Source organism: Pogona vitticeps, chromosome 2, assembly GCF_051106095.1.
Source record: "Pogona vitticeps strain Pit_001003342236 chromosome 2, PviZW2.1, whole genome shotgun sequence".
NCBI classification, from domain to species: domain Eukaryota; kingdom Metazoa; phylum Chordata; class Lepidosauria; order Squamata; family Agamidae; genus Pogona; species Pogona vitticeps.
The window spans coordinates 227901084-227919278 of record NC_135784.1 but is presented as its reverse complement, the minus strand read 5'-3'; the positions used below and the strand labels follow the sequence as shown (position 1 = coordinate 227919278).

At 38.2% G+C, this 18195-nt stretch overlaps 1 protein-coding gene across 49 annotated transcripts in view; it reads right to left on the bottom strand.

Annotated features, from left to right (window-relative positions):
* Nucleotides 1–18195, bottom strand: part of PTPRD (protein tyrosine phosphatase receptor type D) — a 1767834-nt gene that overhangs the window by 148183 nt on the left and 1601456 nt on the right. For all 49 annotated transcript variants that reach the window (XM_078384988.1, XM_078384990.1, XM_078384987.1 and 46 more), the window contains one exon: nucleotides 11686–11945. In XM_078384988.1, coding sequence (XP_078241114.1) covers nucleotides 11686–11945 — 260 coding nt within the window. The remainder of the gene's footprint in view (nucleotides 1–11685; nucleotides 11946–18195) is intronic.

Sequence of the window (18195 nt, the reverse complement as noted above, 5' to 3'; positions counted from 1 at the left end):
AAAGGGGACAAGACAAAGGCCATAAGGGGGCATCATTGTATGTTGTATATAGGGTTGTGATAAACTGCAGGAAAGGGAAACCACAGATACTGGTGTCTCCCCCCCCCCCCCCCCCGTTATGGACGTCATACTGTATTCGGTTTCCAGACAATGTTTCAAAGTTCTAGTTCCAACCTACAAAGTTGTTTTGGATCCAGGCTAGCTGAAAGAGTGCATTCTCCCATACAAGTCTGCCTGAACTCTGAGATCTGTTACAGAAGCTCTTCTCATGGCTGAGAACCCGAGAGATGGCCTTCTGCTGGCCATCCCCAGGCCCTGGAATTCTTTGCCCAAAGAGGCTAGGTTTGTCTCTGCACCCTGCCCCCCCAGCCCCCATTGTCCTTGCATTGTCAGGGAAGGATTAGTCAAGCAGGCCTTTGGCAATTAAGAGCCTCAAATAATAAAGAATTCAACCAATGTTGAAACTTTGCCTTTTTTCAAGGCAAAGTAACATTAATGCAGTAATGTTAATGAAGTGGTTTTAAAGTATTTTAATTGTATTTTAAAAGCACAATAAATTAAAATATATATTAATGTTTGTAATTATATTGTTTTTTTAAAAACTGTATTGTAAGCTGCCTTGGGTTCCAATTCCAGGAAAAAGGCAGTATGTTAGTCTAATCAAATATTTTTAGTATCTTTTCAAATATGGCTAAATGGATTTCATATTTCATATTAATTTGAAAAAACTAAAATAAGTAAAAGTATCCCAGATGAACAATTGCTAACCCTGTATTTAAATGTAAATACCCTGAATGTTGTAAACTTTACTTTTAGAAACAGAGAGTAACATTTGCTTAGACTTTACTATTTGTTTGTTTGCTTGATTAATTTATATACTGCCCCATTAGTGCACGCATTAGTCTGTCTAGTATTTTTCAAACTATTCTTCTATAGCAGTACTCTCTGTGTAGGTGTGTTCATGCATTTTATAAAGGGCACATGGATGAGTTCCTGTATTAATTGGGTATCAACAAGAACTGCCCTGAGTTTGCAAGAGTCAAAAAGATGGTTCAGATTTTGTAGGGGGTGTAAAGTGGAAAGGGGGGCCGACTTCTGATGAGAGGTGCAAAAGTCACTGGAGAACTGATTTTCCAAATGCCGTGTTTATATCGCCATAACAGTCTGGAATGTTCCTAAGTAGTTTAGTCAGTGGTCCCCAACCTTTTCTCAACCACAGAATGGTTGGGGGGGTGTGCTGTACCCGCAGGGGGCGGAGCTAGCTTGCGCACATGCACATAGCACATGCGCAGGGGCAGAACGTGCTCATGCACATGTGTGCGATGGTGCTCACAGGGGTAGCGCTCACAGGGGGGGATTAGATCTGTGTCCACAGCCCGGCCCTGGATAGGCTGCGGACCACTGCCAGGTCGTAGACCGGAACTTGGGGACCTCTGGACCAGATGACATTCCTGGTGGCTTTCACCAGCAGCTGCCAGTTAAGAGTGGCCACCGGGGGGGGGGGGAGTGTAGTTTCCTCCAATATACCCCTTGGAACCATGCTGCAACATGACATGGTATTGTTTTGGAACACTGTGAGGCTTGAAGCACAGCAGCTGCCAATATCACAAGGCCCAGAGGAAAACACCGGTGAATTTCATGCCATGCTTGATCACAAACATTTTCCATGCCATATCTCAAGTAACTTCCCCACCATGACGTTTTCAGCCTGCTAATTGTTCCACTTTGCTATAACCTATTTTATGTTTGTCTGATATGAGAGAAACAAATGACTATGTTTAAACACAGCTAATTCATCTGTAATAGAGAAAGCTTTTAAATTAAGTTTACTACAACTGCAAGCAGTTGTACATAATAAGCATTTATCATGTAAGTGGAGCCAAATATTTCGGAAAATCTGAGACAGCCTAGGTAAAGTAACTATCATATCTATAGCACAGTACTGAAAAAGAAACTTGAAAGGGAAAATTTTTTCTTGGTGTACATTGACATGTATTTAAATATTTTTTTTGTTCTGAATATTAACTTTTGTTGTATTATCTTTCCTCACCCCATACCAGCAGCTAAACAATAAGTTTCATTTATTGACAACGGCTCCTTACAACCTGTTTTCAGGCACAGCAGCAGTTCACCTAATGGAACCATATCTCTTGCAAAATCAATATACACTGGGAGCAGGTCAGGATTACAAAATTTTATTGCTTTTTGTCCCAGAGGTCATTAAGATCTTTTGAAAACTCTACTCAAGGATTCCATACAGAACAGACACAGTGTTAAGCACAGATTTTGTTTTGAAAGGCACATACAAATTACAATGTCTTCTTAAAAAAATACTAAGGACATTCTGTATTTATTCTAAGTAGGTAACCCTTTTACTCTAAGCATTAGTGAAAATGACTCTCAAGTCCAGTTAGAGCAAAGACCTGTCCTCACAAAATGGTAAAAGACCTTGCTAACCACTGATTCAACTGCTTTCAATTTTCCATAATACAGTACCATTATTTTATTTAAAGAAAAGATTGGAGACGAGATTAAGAAGATAGCTAACCCCTTCTAAAAATATGTTAGAAAACTGGAAAATTATAGAGGAATATTGAGTCCACCAATTTCCCCCCTTATCCAAGTGATGGAGTTAAATGTTTGCAGAAAACCTTTTTTAAAAAATTAAAAATGTGTTAAAAATAAGGGGGTAAATAGAATAAAAGATTGGGTGGAAAAGGTGAAAGATAGAGAAAGTATAAAATAAATGTTGTGGGGAGAGGGGATTTCTTGGTTAAACATACTTCAATTAGAAAGGTGGCCAAGGGAATGGAGAAATAAGGAAGGAGAGGGTAGAAAAATGACAAAGTTTGAAGAGATTATTGAAAAAAGACTGAAATCAGAAGCAATAAAAAGAAAAAAGGGAGCTGTCAATGAAATATGCTCATTATTAAGACAAGTTGGTCTGGATATATGTGGATTAAGAGATCGATGGCAAAAATACTTAGTTAATGAAATAATAGTGGATGACTGGAGTAAAATGTGGAGCAAAAATTATGAAGAATACGTCCATAAGGGTTAAGGAAAATAGTTAAGAGGTACTATGAAGATGGTATTTAGTACTGGTAAATATGAATATATTAAATAAGAATTTGTCATCTGCGCTGGAGGTGCAAAAAAGAAAAAGGGATGTATTTAGGAAATTACTGCATTTGATATCCAAATGTCCCCACTGACTGATTGAATACAATGATAGAAGAGAGAGAAGAGACGGTTTTAATTATTATAATGGTCACAGTGGCAAGGTTATTATTTGCAAAGAACTGGAAAATTAATAACCAAATTAATACTGAAGAATGGTACAGAGGAATGTGGAAAATGGCAATTAATGACAAACTGACTTTTGAAATGAAATTAAGAAGATGTTTATTGAAAAATAGTGACATCAAAAATATAGAATTGATTTTTGAAATATGTGTTTTAGAAAGAGGGGCATACAGTGGGAGAAAAATCAATATGTTTCTGGAGAGAAAGTGAGCAGAAATATTAATATTAAAAGTAGAATCCAGCCCAAGCCTTGCAACCAGTGTACTGTGAGGAACACAAGTGGAGCCTTCTTAACTGGAGGCAATTTGGTGCTGTGATTAATTGTTGTCCTTTTATCAAGGTACACAAAGTCATGTGAAAAAGAAAGTACACCCCCTTTGAAATCTATGGTTTCACTTAACAGGACATAATCACAAACATCTGGTTCTTAGCTGGTCTGAAAATTAGGTAAAGACAACCTCAGATGAACAACAGCATATGACATATGACACTGTGTCATGATTTATTTAACAGAATTTAAGCTACAGTGGAGAAGCCATGTGTGAAATGGCTTCACAACCCTTACTGATTCCATAGGAATTAAAAGGCTAGGTAACAGCCACATGCTGCTAAACAAATGCTCTTGAGTAACCGATCCTTAGCAACTGTGACCACCCCTGTAAAACTTGGAAGTTTTAGCAGATTGCTGGTCTGGAGCATTCAGGTGTGTGTTAACACTGCCAAAAAGAAAACACATCAGCAATGATTGTAGAGAAGCAATTGTTGCTGCCCATCAATCTGGAAAGGATTAGAAGGCGATTTCCGAACAATTTAAAGTGCATGATTCTACAGTGAGGAAGACTATTAAAGACAGTTGCCAATCTTCCCAGAAGTAGATGTCCAAGCCAATTCACCCTAAGGTCAGACCATGCAACGCTCAGAGAACTTGCAAAACAAAAGAATCTAGGTGTTGCAACGGCCCAGTCAAAGTCCAGACTGCAACCTGATTGAAATGCTATGGTAGGACCTTAAGAGAGCTGTGCATAAACAAATGTACAAACCTCAATGAAGTGAAGCAAAGTGGTAAAGAAGAGTGGGCCAAAATTCCTCCACAACAATGTGAGAGACTGATAACATCATGCAGTAAACAAGTTACTGCTGCTCAAGATATTTCTACAATCATAAGGTGTACTTAGTTTTTCACACATGGCTTCTCCATTTTGGTTTTATTTTTGTAAAAAAAAATCATGACACAGTGTAATATGTAATGTGTTGTGTTCATCTGATATTGTATTTACATAATTTTCTACCAAGGTGGAAATGGTTTTTATTATGTCCTGATACGTCAAACCATAGAATTCAAAGAGGATGTACTTTCTTTTTCACATGACTGTAAGCGATAGATTCTGGCCTTTAACTGTGAAGGTCACTGAGGCAACTTGATGGCACATAACAGAAGAATATTACTGAACTGGTATTTGTATTCTGCCTTAGAATTTGAAAGAATAAAAGGTGGTTAAAAATACTGCAAGAAGCAAAACAAGTTTAACTTAGCTGTTAAGAGGACAATAAATTAATGTTTCTGATAGCATAGAAAGAATCATGTTGCTTCATTAAACCCCTGTAGAAATTAGGTGGTATTATATGTATTCCTGCTCTTCCCAAAGTATATTAATTATATCTACAGGAACTTTCTCTCATACTGTTAATAATCTGAAGCTATTGTTTCAACTGTTATTTTTAATAAACTCTCCTAATAGAAGCACAAATTCTCTATTGCATTCTGAAACATCAGTAGCGCATTCTAATAAGACAAATAAAATAAAATATGTTCCCAATACAAAATAAAATTAGGAAACTTCAGTGTTCTAAGTAAGTTAGTAAGTAAGTAAGTACGGTAAGTAAGTAAGTAAGTAAGTAAGTAAGTAAGTAAGTAAGTAAGTAAGTAAGTAAGTAAGGAAGGAAGGAAGGAAGGAAGGAAGGAAGGAAGGAAGGAGCACTTAGAGACACAGATCAATTCTAAAGGTCCGACAGAATAGTCAACTTACTGTTTTGTTCTACATTCAGCAAAATATTTAGATGCCAAGCTTTATGCTAACATGAACTGAGGCCCACCAGAAGTTTCTTAGTGTAAAACTCCCATTAGCCTTATCCAGCGTAACCAGTGATGAAGGAAGCTGCTGTTTAAAAAGGCAGTGGAGGACCACAGTTGCCTATCCATAATCTAGGTCATTAACTACCTTCTCCTCACAATTAGCATTGGATAATATATGTACAAATCTGAAGCTCATTGCAGTATCATCACAGGAGATGAAATAACGCCTGGAATACCCTCCTGGCTTAGCAATTTCCATTCTTGTCTATGGTTCTAACTATAAAAAGAAAAGGGAAAACTTGGATCACTACCTGACTATATGTGTAACATTTACAGAAAAGTTTAAGCCATAGAAGGAAAACTTACGTCTTCCCATATTTTTTCACAACAAAATTAAAAATAAGTACAACCTACTTTACCAAAACAAAAGGCTGCATTTCCAGGTAGTATATGAAATTGGTGTTGTTGATTAGTAGTTAAGTCGTGTCTGATTCTTCATGAGCCCAGGGACCAGAGCACGCCAGGCCCTCCTGTCTTCCACTGCCTCCCAGAGTGGGGTCAAATTCATGTTGGTAGCTTCGATTACACTGTCCAAACATCTCGTCCTCTATCGTCCCCTTCACCTCTTGCCCTCACACTTTCCCAACATCTGGGTCTTTTCTTTTAAAAGAAAATACCCTGGGTCTTTTATGAAATTGTACCACGTAGCCTACTTAGAAAAATTTTAAATAGAATACCATCAGTTTTTCCCAAACAAAGCAGTGAAAATGCCCTGGACAAAAAAGAAAGGTACGAACTGCAGCACCCTCTGTCACACTGTCCGCAAGCCATGATGCCTCTTCTATGATGCTTCCCTCATGACAATGGGCTGCACTCGCTAAGTGCACAAATGTATACTGGATTGAAGTTTTGTATAAATCTACAGCATGGACAGAAAACATTTTTCTCTAGTTCTATAGTCTAAATTAAATATAAACTTTTATATTATGCAGTTACCGATACTTTAAGTGAGCAAAATCTTGCCTTAGAAAACAGTTTACTCAGTCCAAAAGACAGAGAAAAAAATCAATAAATGTTTTTGAGACTCTCCCAAACCTTCCAGTTTTGCCACAGGAGGAAAAAAGTGTCTGGGATGGGGAAGTATCTTGGGGCAGGAAGCATCTTTCAGGGAAAAAGAATGTCTCACTCCTCCCAAAAAATTTTCATTTTTTTCTTCACATCTCTACATCTGAGGTAACGATGAAAACTGGCACTCCAGTTATTAATCAAAAAACAACACACTGGATGTGACCTTTGCAGGAAAAAAATGGCATCATAACTCAGGCTAAACCACCTGCTATATGAAATACATGGCATGCAGTTTTATATCCTCATCCCCCTTTTTCTCTGAAGGGAGTAAGCAGGGCCCTCAAATGGATCAGGATTAGTGAATACAGCTGGGGGAGCCTTAAATCTTTCACCACTTAATTTTTATTTAAAAATTCATTCTTATATTCACACATTTAGTGTGAAAGAAAGAAAGAAAGAAGGAAAGAAGGAAAGAAGGAAAGAAAGAAAGAAAGAAAGAAAGAAAGAAAGAAAGAAAGAAAGAAAGAAAGAAAGAAAGAAAGAAAGAAAGAAAGAAAGAAAGAAAGAAAGAAAGAAAGAAAGAAAGAAAGAAAGAAAGAAATCTTTCTACTGGCACATGCAATGTCTAGACTTCAGGGAGCAGCAAGGTCTGTTGCTCTGTGGCAGTCTATTCTGCTCTTTGAAAGATATGCACTAACTTTTTATCTTTAGTGAGAGATTCATTACAACGTAAATTATTCATTGCAATAGGAAATAACAGCTGGAAGAGAGGCTGGCAGGCACATGGTGGATAATTAGGTGATAGGCTAGGGAATCACCCAGAGTGTGTATGGCATTGTCCTTTGGAATTCTAAGTGAGATTTGAAGAGGAAGAGCAGCCATATAACAAACCAGGAATGAGAATTATTTACATTGTACATCCAATCAACTACAGCTTACAATCATTTCAAACTATGACAACAGAGTCCAATGTAATTAGTCTATTATATGTTTTATTACTACAGTCACATTGTCACTGGCTTAAAGAATTTTTTTTCTAGTTTCAAAAATTTTGTGTAGTTTCATGTACATGATATAAGATGAAAATATTGCTTTCTTGTTATAATACATACAGGTTGTTCTGAACAGGAAGAATGGGTTTATATAAACATATTTTAAAGAAAAGCATTTGACAATATGTTTGTGATGCATCCAGAAACTCCAAAGTAAGTTGATGAACTTATGCCAAACATAACATCTGATCTGTTGATTGTAATAAAGTATTATTATTATGTCAAACATTTTGTGCTGGACAGCCACAATAGAAAGTGCAGGATATTTGGAATATACAAGTTTTTCCAGGTAGAGAGTTCCCTTCATACCTTGGCCACTAATAATTCCTTTGTACATAAAACTGTACATCAGTTAAAGTAATAGCCTCTGAAATAACGATGTATAATTAACAGGAAATACCCTGTTCCAATTTGTCCTAAAGCTGATGTTCTGAACACTACATGGTCAGAGTCTAGAATACTTACAGTATTTACATGTATTGAAATATTTAGAATACATTGGCCAAAATCCTATTCTTTATCATGAGCCAGACTGTAACATTTGGTCCATTCCTCCATGGTAAACAAACTGTCCATATTGTGATTCTCAAGCATGTGCAGACACATTAGCTTGGCATGTGCATGCATATGTCCTAAAAACTGCCCTGGCGGTACTTTGTTTGTCAGGGAAGAATGAATCCAAGATTATGATTTGGGTCACAGTAAGGAAAACGATTTTAGCCAATAATGTACCTTATCAGTGTTTACAAATTTGCATACGGCTTACTATAATAAAATAACACAATAAAAAGTCAATTACAACATACTATAAATTTATTTATAAAATTTGCATGAAATCAAGTGTGGGGGGAAATGAATACAATTTCATAATATATTTTTACCGTTTCCCCTGTATGTTCCAGAGACAGGATGAAACTACTGGGAATTCATTGCCCGTACTTATTAAGATATTCTGCTCCCAACAAGGAAATTGTCTATTTGTGTTTCCATGTTCATGCATTAAATAAATTATGTGTTATGGATAAAGAAACATTTGCTGATAAGAGGAATTCTAAAGCAAGAAAAAATATATTTTTTCCACCATACATGTATGGGAGCTGGGAGGGAGAGGAAATGAATGATTGCCAGTATTGCTGCATGGCTATCCCAAGTCTATTGTATGCAATGCATTTTTGCAAGAGCAGCCAGTGCAACAGAGGGACGCTTTCCTAAACAGAACCCTTTTCCTGATCAACGTTCCTTCTAATTCCCCTCCCCCCCCGGTATGTGAGTCTCCCCCCCATGGAGTTCTGTTGTGACCCGAATGAAAAGGGCTGGAAACAATCGCTGTGGTTGCACAGGGAAGGAGGAAAACTGTCCGGAGGGGAGGCAGAGTCAAGCGCGCTCACTCAGTCATGCACCTTAGAGGCAGCCTTGTTTCTGATATATTTATATAAATAAAATATAAATCAAAAGGCCCCTTGAAGCAAGAGACAAAATAAACCGGTACCATGGTGTAGCCAGCCATAACGCTTCAAAGAGGAGGAAATAAATCAACACTGCTACAAGTTCTTGGGACGTTCGTCCTGGGACATAAACCACGTGACCGTGATTCAGTATAACAGAGGTATGGAAAGTATTGGAAAATGTAGGAAACATTTCCCTCGTGTGACCAGGGCCAAGTCTTTACTTGGTTTATGGTAATTGTATTGTTTCTCCTCCCCCCACCTCATTTTTATCCTTTTCTAGAGCTTAGGATATTTTTTTTCCATTTTGCTTTTCCTGAAATTCTTTGGTCAGAAATAAAAAGGAGAACCTCCACTTGGAAATGACATTAAAACTCACCTGAGAAAAGCCAGGTTGCATCCCCAGCAATATTTAACAACCTCCTCATTTTCCTCCCCATTTCCTTCCGCTATGCACATGGGAGTCTTAAAGGCAGCAAGAATCACTGCAGCCAGAGCAATAACAGTTATTGATTTTACTGTGTTCCATGCCTTTCTGGAAACTCTTTATTGTCCATCGTTTTGAATCCCTATTGGTGCTGTGCTGTCAGCTTTTTAGTACTATCTTTGTTGTTTAATCTGCACAGAGCCATTTAAGAAGCCTTGTAAACCATGTTCCAGAACTGTGAACAGAACACACAGCTGCCAAATCCATTTATTACAGAATCATTTTTAGAGTTAAATCGCAACTTGCAATTTTTGGAAATAAAAAGAATTCTGTTTCAAACTATGCCTATGAAAACAGATTTGAAAGGGAGAACATATTAAGATACTGTTATCCTATTTGAACATAAAGATGCTAAACCATAAATATAATTGATCTACATAGCTTTGTCTGTTGATAGTTGTTTCAGCTAAGTACAGCTACTAAAGTTCATGACATGAACTTCGTGGTGCAGTGGTTAAACTGCAGCACTTACAGTCAAAACTCTGTTCATGACCCAGGTTCAATCCCAGGTAGCCAGCTCAAGGTTGACTCAGCCTTCCAAGGTCAATGAATTGAGTACACAGCTCGCTGGGAGTGGGGGCAATGTGTAGCCTGCATAATGAAACGGTAAACTGCCTAGAGAGTGCTTTAGCACTAGCAGCGGTATATAAGCAGCACTCTTCGGTTTTTTTAAGGCCTTCAATTTGCTCTGAGCATTCCAGGAAACAGGTAAAAGGGATAGATCTGATCTTGATGTCTCAGCCTTCAGGTACATGGTAGAGACGGCAAAAAGTAGATTAAGAGAAAGAGAAGAATGAAAGGGCAGTTTGGATGGGAGGTTCCTAACCAGTTTATGAATTTGTCAATTGATCTTCTCTTTCAGTTTTTACATTAACCAAGCAAGAACTGCCATATTCAACAGTGATCTCCCCGCCACAAAAATGTACAGAAAAAAAGATGGCTTGCCATTTAAATAAAATAAAATAATGACTTTGACTGTTTTTACACTCCTCTGCATCTTCCATTTATTTCATACATATCTGCTAAAACACCTAGAAAAGAGTAGGCTTAAATCAACAGATTAGTTGAGTATTCAGGAGGGAGGAGACTAGGAAGCTGAAGGTCCTAACTACTGTCTTTCAAAGAGCAGAACCTTCTGTAGCGATCACTCTATAGCAATCACACAAAATCCTGGGTACTTTCAGCAAAACCTATACTCACCTATACCTTTTCATTAATCCCAACAATACTGCACAATAGGACCAAATGTAGTGCAAACAACTATCAGAGGTTCTTATAGTTATTTTGTCAAACAATATATGGGCCAAACTGCAACATAAGATGAAGAGTTGAAATTGATTTGATATAAAAGAGAAGTGTGTGTGTGTACATGTTTGTGTGGGAAGAAGGCTGTTACTTTTAACCTGTTCTGTATATTCTCTTTCAAACTTCAGACTGAAATGAAACAGAAAAGTAGTCTACACCGGTCTCAGTTTCTCCTTAGCAGACAGCTAGTCCTTTTGTCTGCTTTGAAGGCATGCAAATCAGATGACTTGTGTGATTCTGCAACTGACTATCACTTTGTCAGATTATCTTTTTATATATGGAACATGTTGGTTCAAACAGACGTTTCTCTGTGTTCTGAGTATGCTACATGGGTTCTCTAAGATTCTGTTAAAGCCAAAGAAAATTTAAGGGATTTCTTCCTATGTATTTCTACATCTTGTATTAAGGGATCAGCCATTTGTAATAGGCATTAAACTCACACATCTATAGTGTTTTATACCACATTTTTGTGTTGTATTTCCTTTGTGAGACTGGTACAAAATATGCAGTGATCTTGCAGAAGATAGAACTGATAGTATCACAGGAGTGCTGACACGAGACACCACACAGGAGTTCCACGTATACCACCTTAGCTGTGTCATGAGAGGCAGGCAGGACATAAATGTAATAGTCAGAGAGAGTGAACATTTTGATACTTGTGTTGAAATACGTATCTATTAATTGCAGATTGTGCATCTAAGGCCGCAGCTGCAAAAGTAAAGGGCCTTTGCTGCTTCCAACTACAGTATGGCTCATTGAATAAATGGGACTTGCTGAAACAATATTTATGCAACTCCCATAGATTCAATGTATCTACTCCTACTGGATAAATGAAATTAGCCTTAAAGCTTTAAACATAAAGAATTTGGTACAAAAAAGGCGCAAGGTTCATCTAACCTGTTCTTAAACTGCTCTTAGCTATTCACGAGTCACAACATGTTAACTCACTTTATGGATTTGTTTGCAGGAACTTCTGGGAGTTTCACTGTGATCATTCCATCAAGATTGGTCTTATCAATGAAGAGTGGTTGGGTACGCAGGACATCAGGTGCTGTCTTTGCTGTAACCCTGTGCTGAAGACCGCCGGCACTATTCCCTCTGTTGGTCAGCACAAACGAATAGGATGTCTCAGGCTTCAAGTTGGTGATAAGTTTCTGTGTGGCTCGGCCATCCACCTCAACTGTCATTTTGCCATCATCATACAAGATCTAGGAAGGGAGATTTAAACAGGCTGAAGAAAAATATTAGTAGTAAAAAATTAAGGGAGGCCTATCTAATATCTAGATTTAAACCAATTAGTGTTTGCGCAGGTGGGGTTTAACTGATAATTTAATTTTGACTTTAATTTTGGCTTGAATGCCTAACCATTGTAACCCACTTCTATGAAGTTATGAACAATTACCGAGGAAGGCATGAAAGGGAAAATAGAAGGGTAAAAAATTCTACCACATCATTCTAAGGGTCCACCTACACAGGATTCTGTTTCTTATAGTGGTCAGCATACAGCTTAGAAGAACCACCAGAAGGATATGAAGGAAAGACACCTCATAATAAAGCCTGAATTTGGTTCCACTTTGTTATGATGGCTAACAACAAGGGCTAAAACTATCCTCCATTCCACTCCTTTCCTAGTTCAGTGATTGTTGCCATACAGAAAGTTTCAAAACTTAATGGTGCAACTGCAAATCAATTTCATTGGGTCGTGCTACATATTATTGTTATTAGAGAGGGGAAATTATCTATCTGCTTTCTCCATCTTGCTCATAGTTCATAATGCTCCTATTCCAAGTCAGGGCACAGTACACAAAGCCAGTGAAGCAATTCTACAAATATCTCTCCCCACTCCCTGGATATAAGCATAGAATGAGAAAATAAGCAACAGTTTGCATAAAATCAGAGCATCAAAATCAATTGCCTGAAATGGTAGAAAATGAAACTGACTCATTGTTAAGTTTCCTAATCCTATTCCCTTCTTATGTCCATATATAAACTTCCATTATTGTGGTTCTAAATGCAGTTATAATGCCTTGAAAATATATGATCATCCTGATGCATCCTTTCAACATCATTTTAATTAATCTTGTCAATTTTATAAATTCCCTAATTCAGAATTAAATGTGAGTTGGTTTCTGGGTTCCTTCTCACTGTATATTTGACAGCACTGTGAACCCTGTTGCCCTCTCACTTGGCCATATTTACATTTTCTATCAAGTCTTGGGCAATGTTGAGAAAGGATTAAATCCAGTACCCCATCTCTTCTAATTGTTCTGTGACCATTATTTAGTTGTATCGATGAATTCTGTCTCTTTCTCATATAACAATATACATTCACCTAGTCTCTAAAAGGGCAGACAGCCCCCAGTTCTCCTATGACAATTTTTGTTATTTTCTTTTTCCTCCATTCTCAAATCACTTTCAGTGTCTCATCTGTGAGGGGTAGAAAGATATGCCCCAGTACTTATTCCACCTTCAGTGATTATCTGGATGAGTTTATGCACATTTTCAGGTACCTGGGACGTACCATGTTTGGCCTTGAGAGTAACTACCATTCTAGAAACACAGTTTTTTGTGTTTTATATATATTTTATATCAGAGGGCAATTATTTCCACACATTTTCTTCAGATATGCTTGTTATATGTATTCTTTCTTTTACCACTGGATATCTATTCTTCTTTACACAGGCTTTTCCCGCCTTTTTTCTCATTCACTTTTAAAGCACTCACCAATTACAATATTGCCATTACTGACTTACTATCATAGTGAATACCTAAATATTTCAAGAAGAAATATAGACAAAATCACAATCATAGTTAAGCCAGTGTTATTCTAGTTTAGTGGAAAAGAGTGATTATCAACACCATAACCACAAATTTATACTTTGCTCCGTAAAATCACTGCACATTTTCTCAGTTTAACATGTTCTTTCAATATTTCCAGCTGTCATACACCTCTATAAGGATTTTCACAATGTAGGTATGCAGCTTTACGTTTTCGCTTTCTGTACAATGTAGACTTATACTTCAACCTATGTAACTGAACACACGAAAACATTGACCTGTATGCCTACATCCAATGTGTAATGGTGCATTCCTGTGATCTCTAATATAGTTGTCTACACATTTTTTACATAAAATTAGAAAGGGATACTGTGGGGTTCTGTGTAAATAGCCACCTTCATGGCGACATTTGCTTTTTGCTATTGTTTTAGTCTGTTCATGTGTTCTCTTGCTTTGCTCCTTATTCAATGTTCTTTCTGCATTTTAGTCACTATATATAAGAAAAATGAAACGAGGCCTCCATATTGATGCTGCTTCTGATGATAGTTGAAGATTTTATACATATTTCCACTTTACGGTTATTCTTCCCCCAAAAAAATCAATCCAATAACCTGGCAATTATTTTTATTGTTTATAACTTCACACAGCTTTTCCTCTTCACAATATTCCTATTAATCATAAGTTGTACTTTATCCTGGTTGCAACTTATTATTCCGAAACATAATAGACCATTTTCAATTTTCAACAAATCTTTTGTTTTCATGTCTACCCACACTTATAGTAATGTTTTCTAACTTCAATGCAAATACCAGTTCCCAGACACTCATCTTCCATTCTCTTCTGACAGGTTGTCTTTTCTTTCCATTTAAAACTGATGGCAATTCTAGTGGCCATTAGCAAATTAATGATCATTTTCTGGTCTTCTTGAAACACTTCATTTTTCACATATCCAAAAAGAACAATGAATGGATCATGCCAGATTATTTCATGTCATTTCACTATTTTCTACTGTATTTTCCCAAAATATAGTAATATTTGGAAAATACCATAAATATGCCCAACATCTGCTTTTCCATGTACATTCTCAGTGCTCTGGCCTATGCAACTTCATATTGTATGTGTTAGGTACCAACAGAAATGAATTTCCAAAAATATCCTTAAGATTTAACATAAGGATTCCTGGAATTTCCAGAACTGGTTGTTCCTGACTCTTGTCCAGATCTCTGCTAAAATCTCATGGAGTACCTCTCTTTCTTATTTCTGTTGATACATATGGCATTATTTTTCTCCTTAATAAATTATTTGTCTATTTTTTCTGACTCATCTACTCAGATCAAGAATAATTTCATAAGATGTCCATAGTCTGTCATTAATGAGTTAACAACCTAAACATATTAAATAAAGCAGTCTATATCTATCCTATATGTTTTGTTCAGGCAGTTCTGTACCATATTCTCATTTTTGTCGATACTTGTTTTTCCCCATTCAGAGTATTACCCACAATATATCTTGTTGCTATTGTTACAAAATATTGCAATCTTTGGTGTTAAACAGAGAGTGGTAAGCTGGGAAAACTGTGAAGAAAGAGAAGGGAGTCACATTCCCCAGGAATTTAAGTGCTGCCATGAGCTTTATAAGTTCCATTTGCTCTCTCCCTTTGCAATGGCTGAGCCACGGTGGGCCTGAAGTGTGTGTGCTGAAACTCCCTTGGATTATTTTTGACTACAGGTGCCAGAATTCTGGCTGGTGGAATTCCTGGTGAATGGTGGTAGTTGTACTGAAAAAATTCCAGAAAGTCCTATGTGTAGTGATGATTATGCTAGTGCTGTATGCTTGGATTCACACGCATTTGCTAGAAGAGTGAAATGTCTCTCACATCAGATTTTGTTGCATTTGGCAAAACAGTAAACGGTGTGAACTGTGCTGAAGTTGGATCTACTAATTAATGGGAAGAGTACAGCTACAAGAGAGGAATGCACCATATCAACTATTCAGAACTGTCAGGAAGGGCCTTAGCTACACACTAACTCACTCTCTCCCAGGTCACATAAGACACTGAAGGAAGGGAAAAGGCCCTACCACTTCCCTTCCATCTAAAAAACCAATACGAAGAAAGAGGATGGTTTTTATTCTTCATGATATTCTGAGAGGTGCACTCAGTCTACTAGCTTAGGCAGAATTGGAAAGTGGTGAGCAGCAAGGCATGACTGTAGCTGCTACAACTCACAGTCAAAATAGAAGGGATGCCTCATCTCAAAATTCAAGGACAAGCCCCCTATCCTAGCGATCTTGCTTGGATTATCAGCCATTTATGTTAGTTACTAGAGACCAGAGATTAATGTTAACAGCGTTGTAAAAAATCGTTGCTTTCTCTACTTTTTTGACTGTCAACTATTCTTTTCTCAGCAAATATGTTTGTCCACAATATATGTGTTACAATTCATAGTTACAAGTGGGAAGCACTGTAGCCTTGGCTTGTGTAAACAAGTGAATGAAGGACTGAACAATTTTGAAAATTCAAAATAAAAATGGTTACATATAGTGAGAAATAAGATGAAAAATAATGTTAGTTGAATGGTATACTTGAGATAAAATATTCAAGAGTAAATATTCAGCATCGACTTCAAAGTCTTAATGCTTACTTATAAGGCCCTAAACGGTTTAGGACCTCGATATTTGGCGGAACGCCTGCTCCCACCAAGGTCTACCCGGATCACCCGCGTGAGTCAGGAGGAGAGGCTGAGGAGCCTGAAGCTGAGAGAGGCCCGGAAGGAAAAGACACAAAACCGGGCCTTCTCGGCGGTAGCTCCTCGCCTCTGGAACAACCTCCCTTCAGAGATTTGTGCGGCCCCTACGCTGGGAATCTTTAAAACCCAATTAAAAACATGGTTGTACATCCAGGCCTTCCCTCCAGTCAATACCTGATTTCTTTTCTATTCCTTCTTATTTTATTCTCACTCTATTTTATTATAACTGTATCAAATGATTATGCAATGTTCTTGTGTTTTATTGTTTTATCCTATACTGGAAGCCGCCTAGAGTGGTCGAGTAGACCAGATAGGCGGGGTATAAATAAAATAAATAAAATAAATAAAATAAATAAATAATGGAGGAAAAATAACTCGAGATACTAGAGAATAAAGTTAGTCAGAGTCAAACATTAGGCATATCTAATCTCCTTGAAAACATATTGAAATATAATGTACAAATACAGTAGCAAAGATAAAATACATTATTGGATAAAAAGTAGAATCAACAAAAGCATTTTATAGGATTTGGGGAAAATTCAGTTAACTTTATTGTTATTACGACTACAGGTTAGCCATCTTAAATCTACATGAACATTTAGCTAAGAAAAATAATCAAACAGCATCTAGAAATTCTTTACTAGCCAATTGTGACTTAAATGAAAAATATGGCAAAAATTCATTTTGTTTTAATTTCAAATGAAGAGTAACAAGGAGACTGTGTTTGGAACTACTTAGTACAAAACTAAATGTGACATATATATGAGTAAAGATGCTATAGATGCACTGTATATGGTGCTGATGTATGAACACACAGAACTACCTTAACCATGAGTGAAATTGAGTTTTGTGGAGGACAATCCATCTGCTGGCTTGTTTTGACCAGAGTAGTTCCTCCTCTTGATTTCCTGGTTATTCTGCTGGTTCTCACCTCCCACCAGTTAAAAGGGCAAGTATGCCACTGGTTGGTACATATTATTGCAGGTATATTGCAGAAGTGAGGGGGGCTTTGGGTTAAGCAGATCCAAACCCACCTGGCTGTTCTCCTAATCACATTATTTCTTTCTTAAGCAAGGTAGTCGAGAGGGTGGTGGCCGATCAGCTCCAGGCGTTCCTGGATGAAACAGATGCCCTGGATCCATTCCAGTCGGGCTTCAGGCCGCGCCATGGGACAGAAACGGCATTGGTCGCCCTGTGTGATGACTTATTGAGGGAGGCCGACAGGGGCAAAGTGTCTCTGTTGGTCCTCCTCGATATCTCAGCGGCCTTTGATACCATTGACCATGGTATCCTCCTGGGGAGGCTCGCCGAGTTGGGGATAGGTGGCTGGGCTTTTGCTTGGCTCCGTTCCTTCTTGGAGGACCGTCCCCAGAGAGTACAGCTTGGGGAGAATGTTTCGGCCCCGTGGTGCCTTAATTGTGGGGTCCCACAGGGGTCGATCATCTCCCCAATGCTGTTTAATATCTACATGAGGCCGCTGGGAGGGGTCATCAGGAGGTGTGGAGCGCAGTGCCATCAATATGCGGATGACACACAGCTCTACATCTCCTTTTTTCCAACTGCAGGAGATGCCGTTCTGTCCCTTCGGCGTTGCCTGGAGGCTGTACAGGAATGGATGCAGGAGAACGGGCTGAGGCTGAACCCGGACAAGACGGAGGTACTGAGGGTGGGCGCCCCCACACCTGGGGACATGGGAAACTCCCTCATTTTTGGGGGGGTGACCCTGCCTGCCAGGGATGGGGTCCGTAGCTTGGGTATCCATCTTGACCCGGCGCTCACCATGGAGACCCAGGTGGCGTCCGTGGTCCGTTCCGCTTTTTTCCATCTCAGGCGGATAGCCCAGCTGCGGCCCTACCTTGATGTGGGGTCTCTCACCACTCTGGTGCATGCGCTTGTAGTCTCGAGATTAGACCACTGTAATGCGCTCTACGTG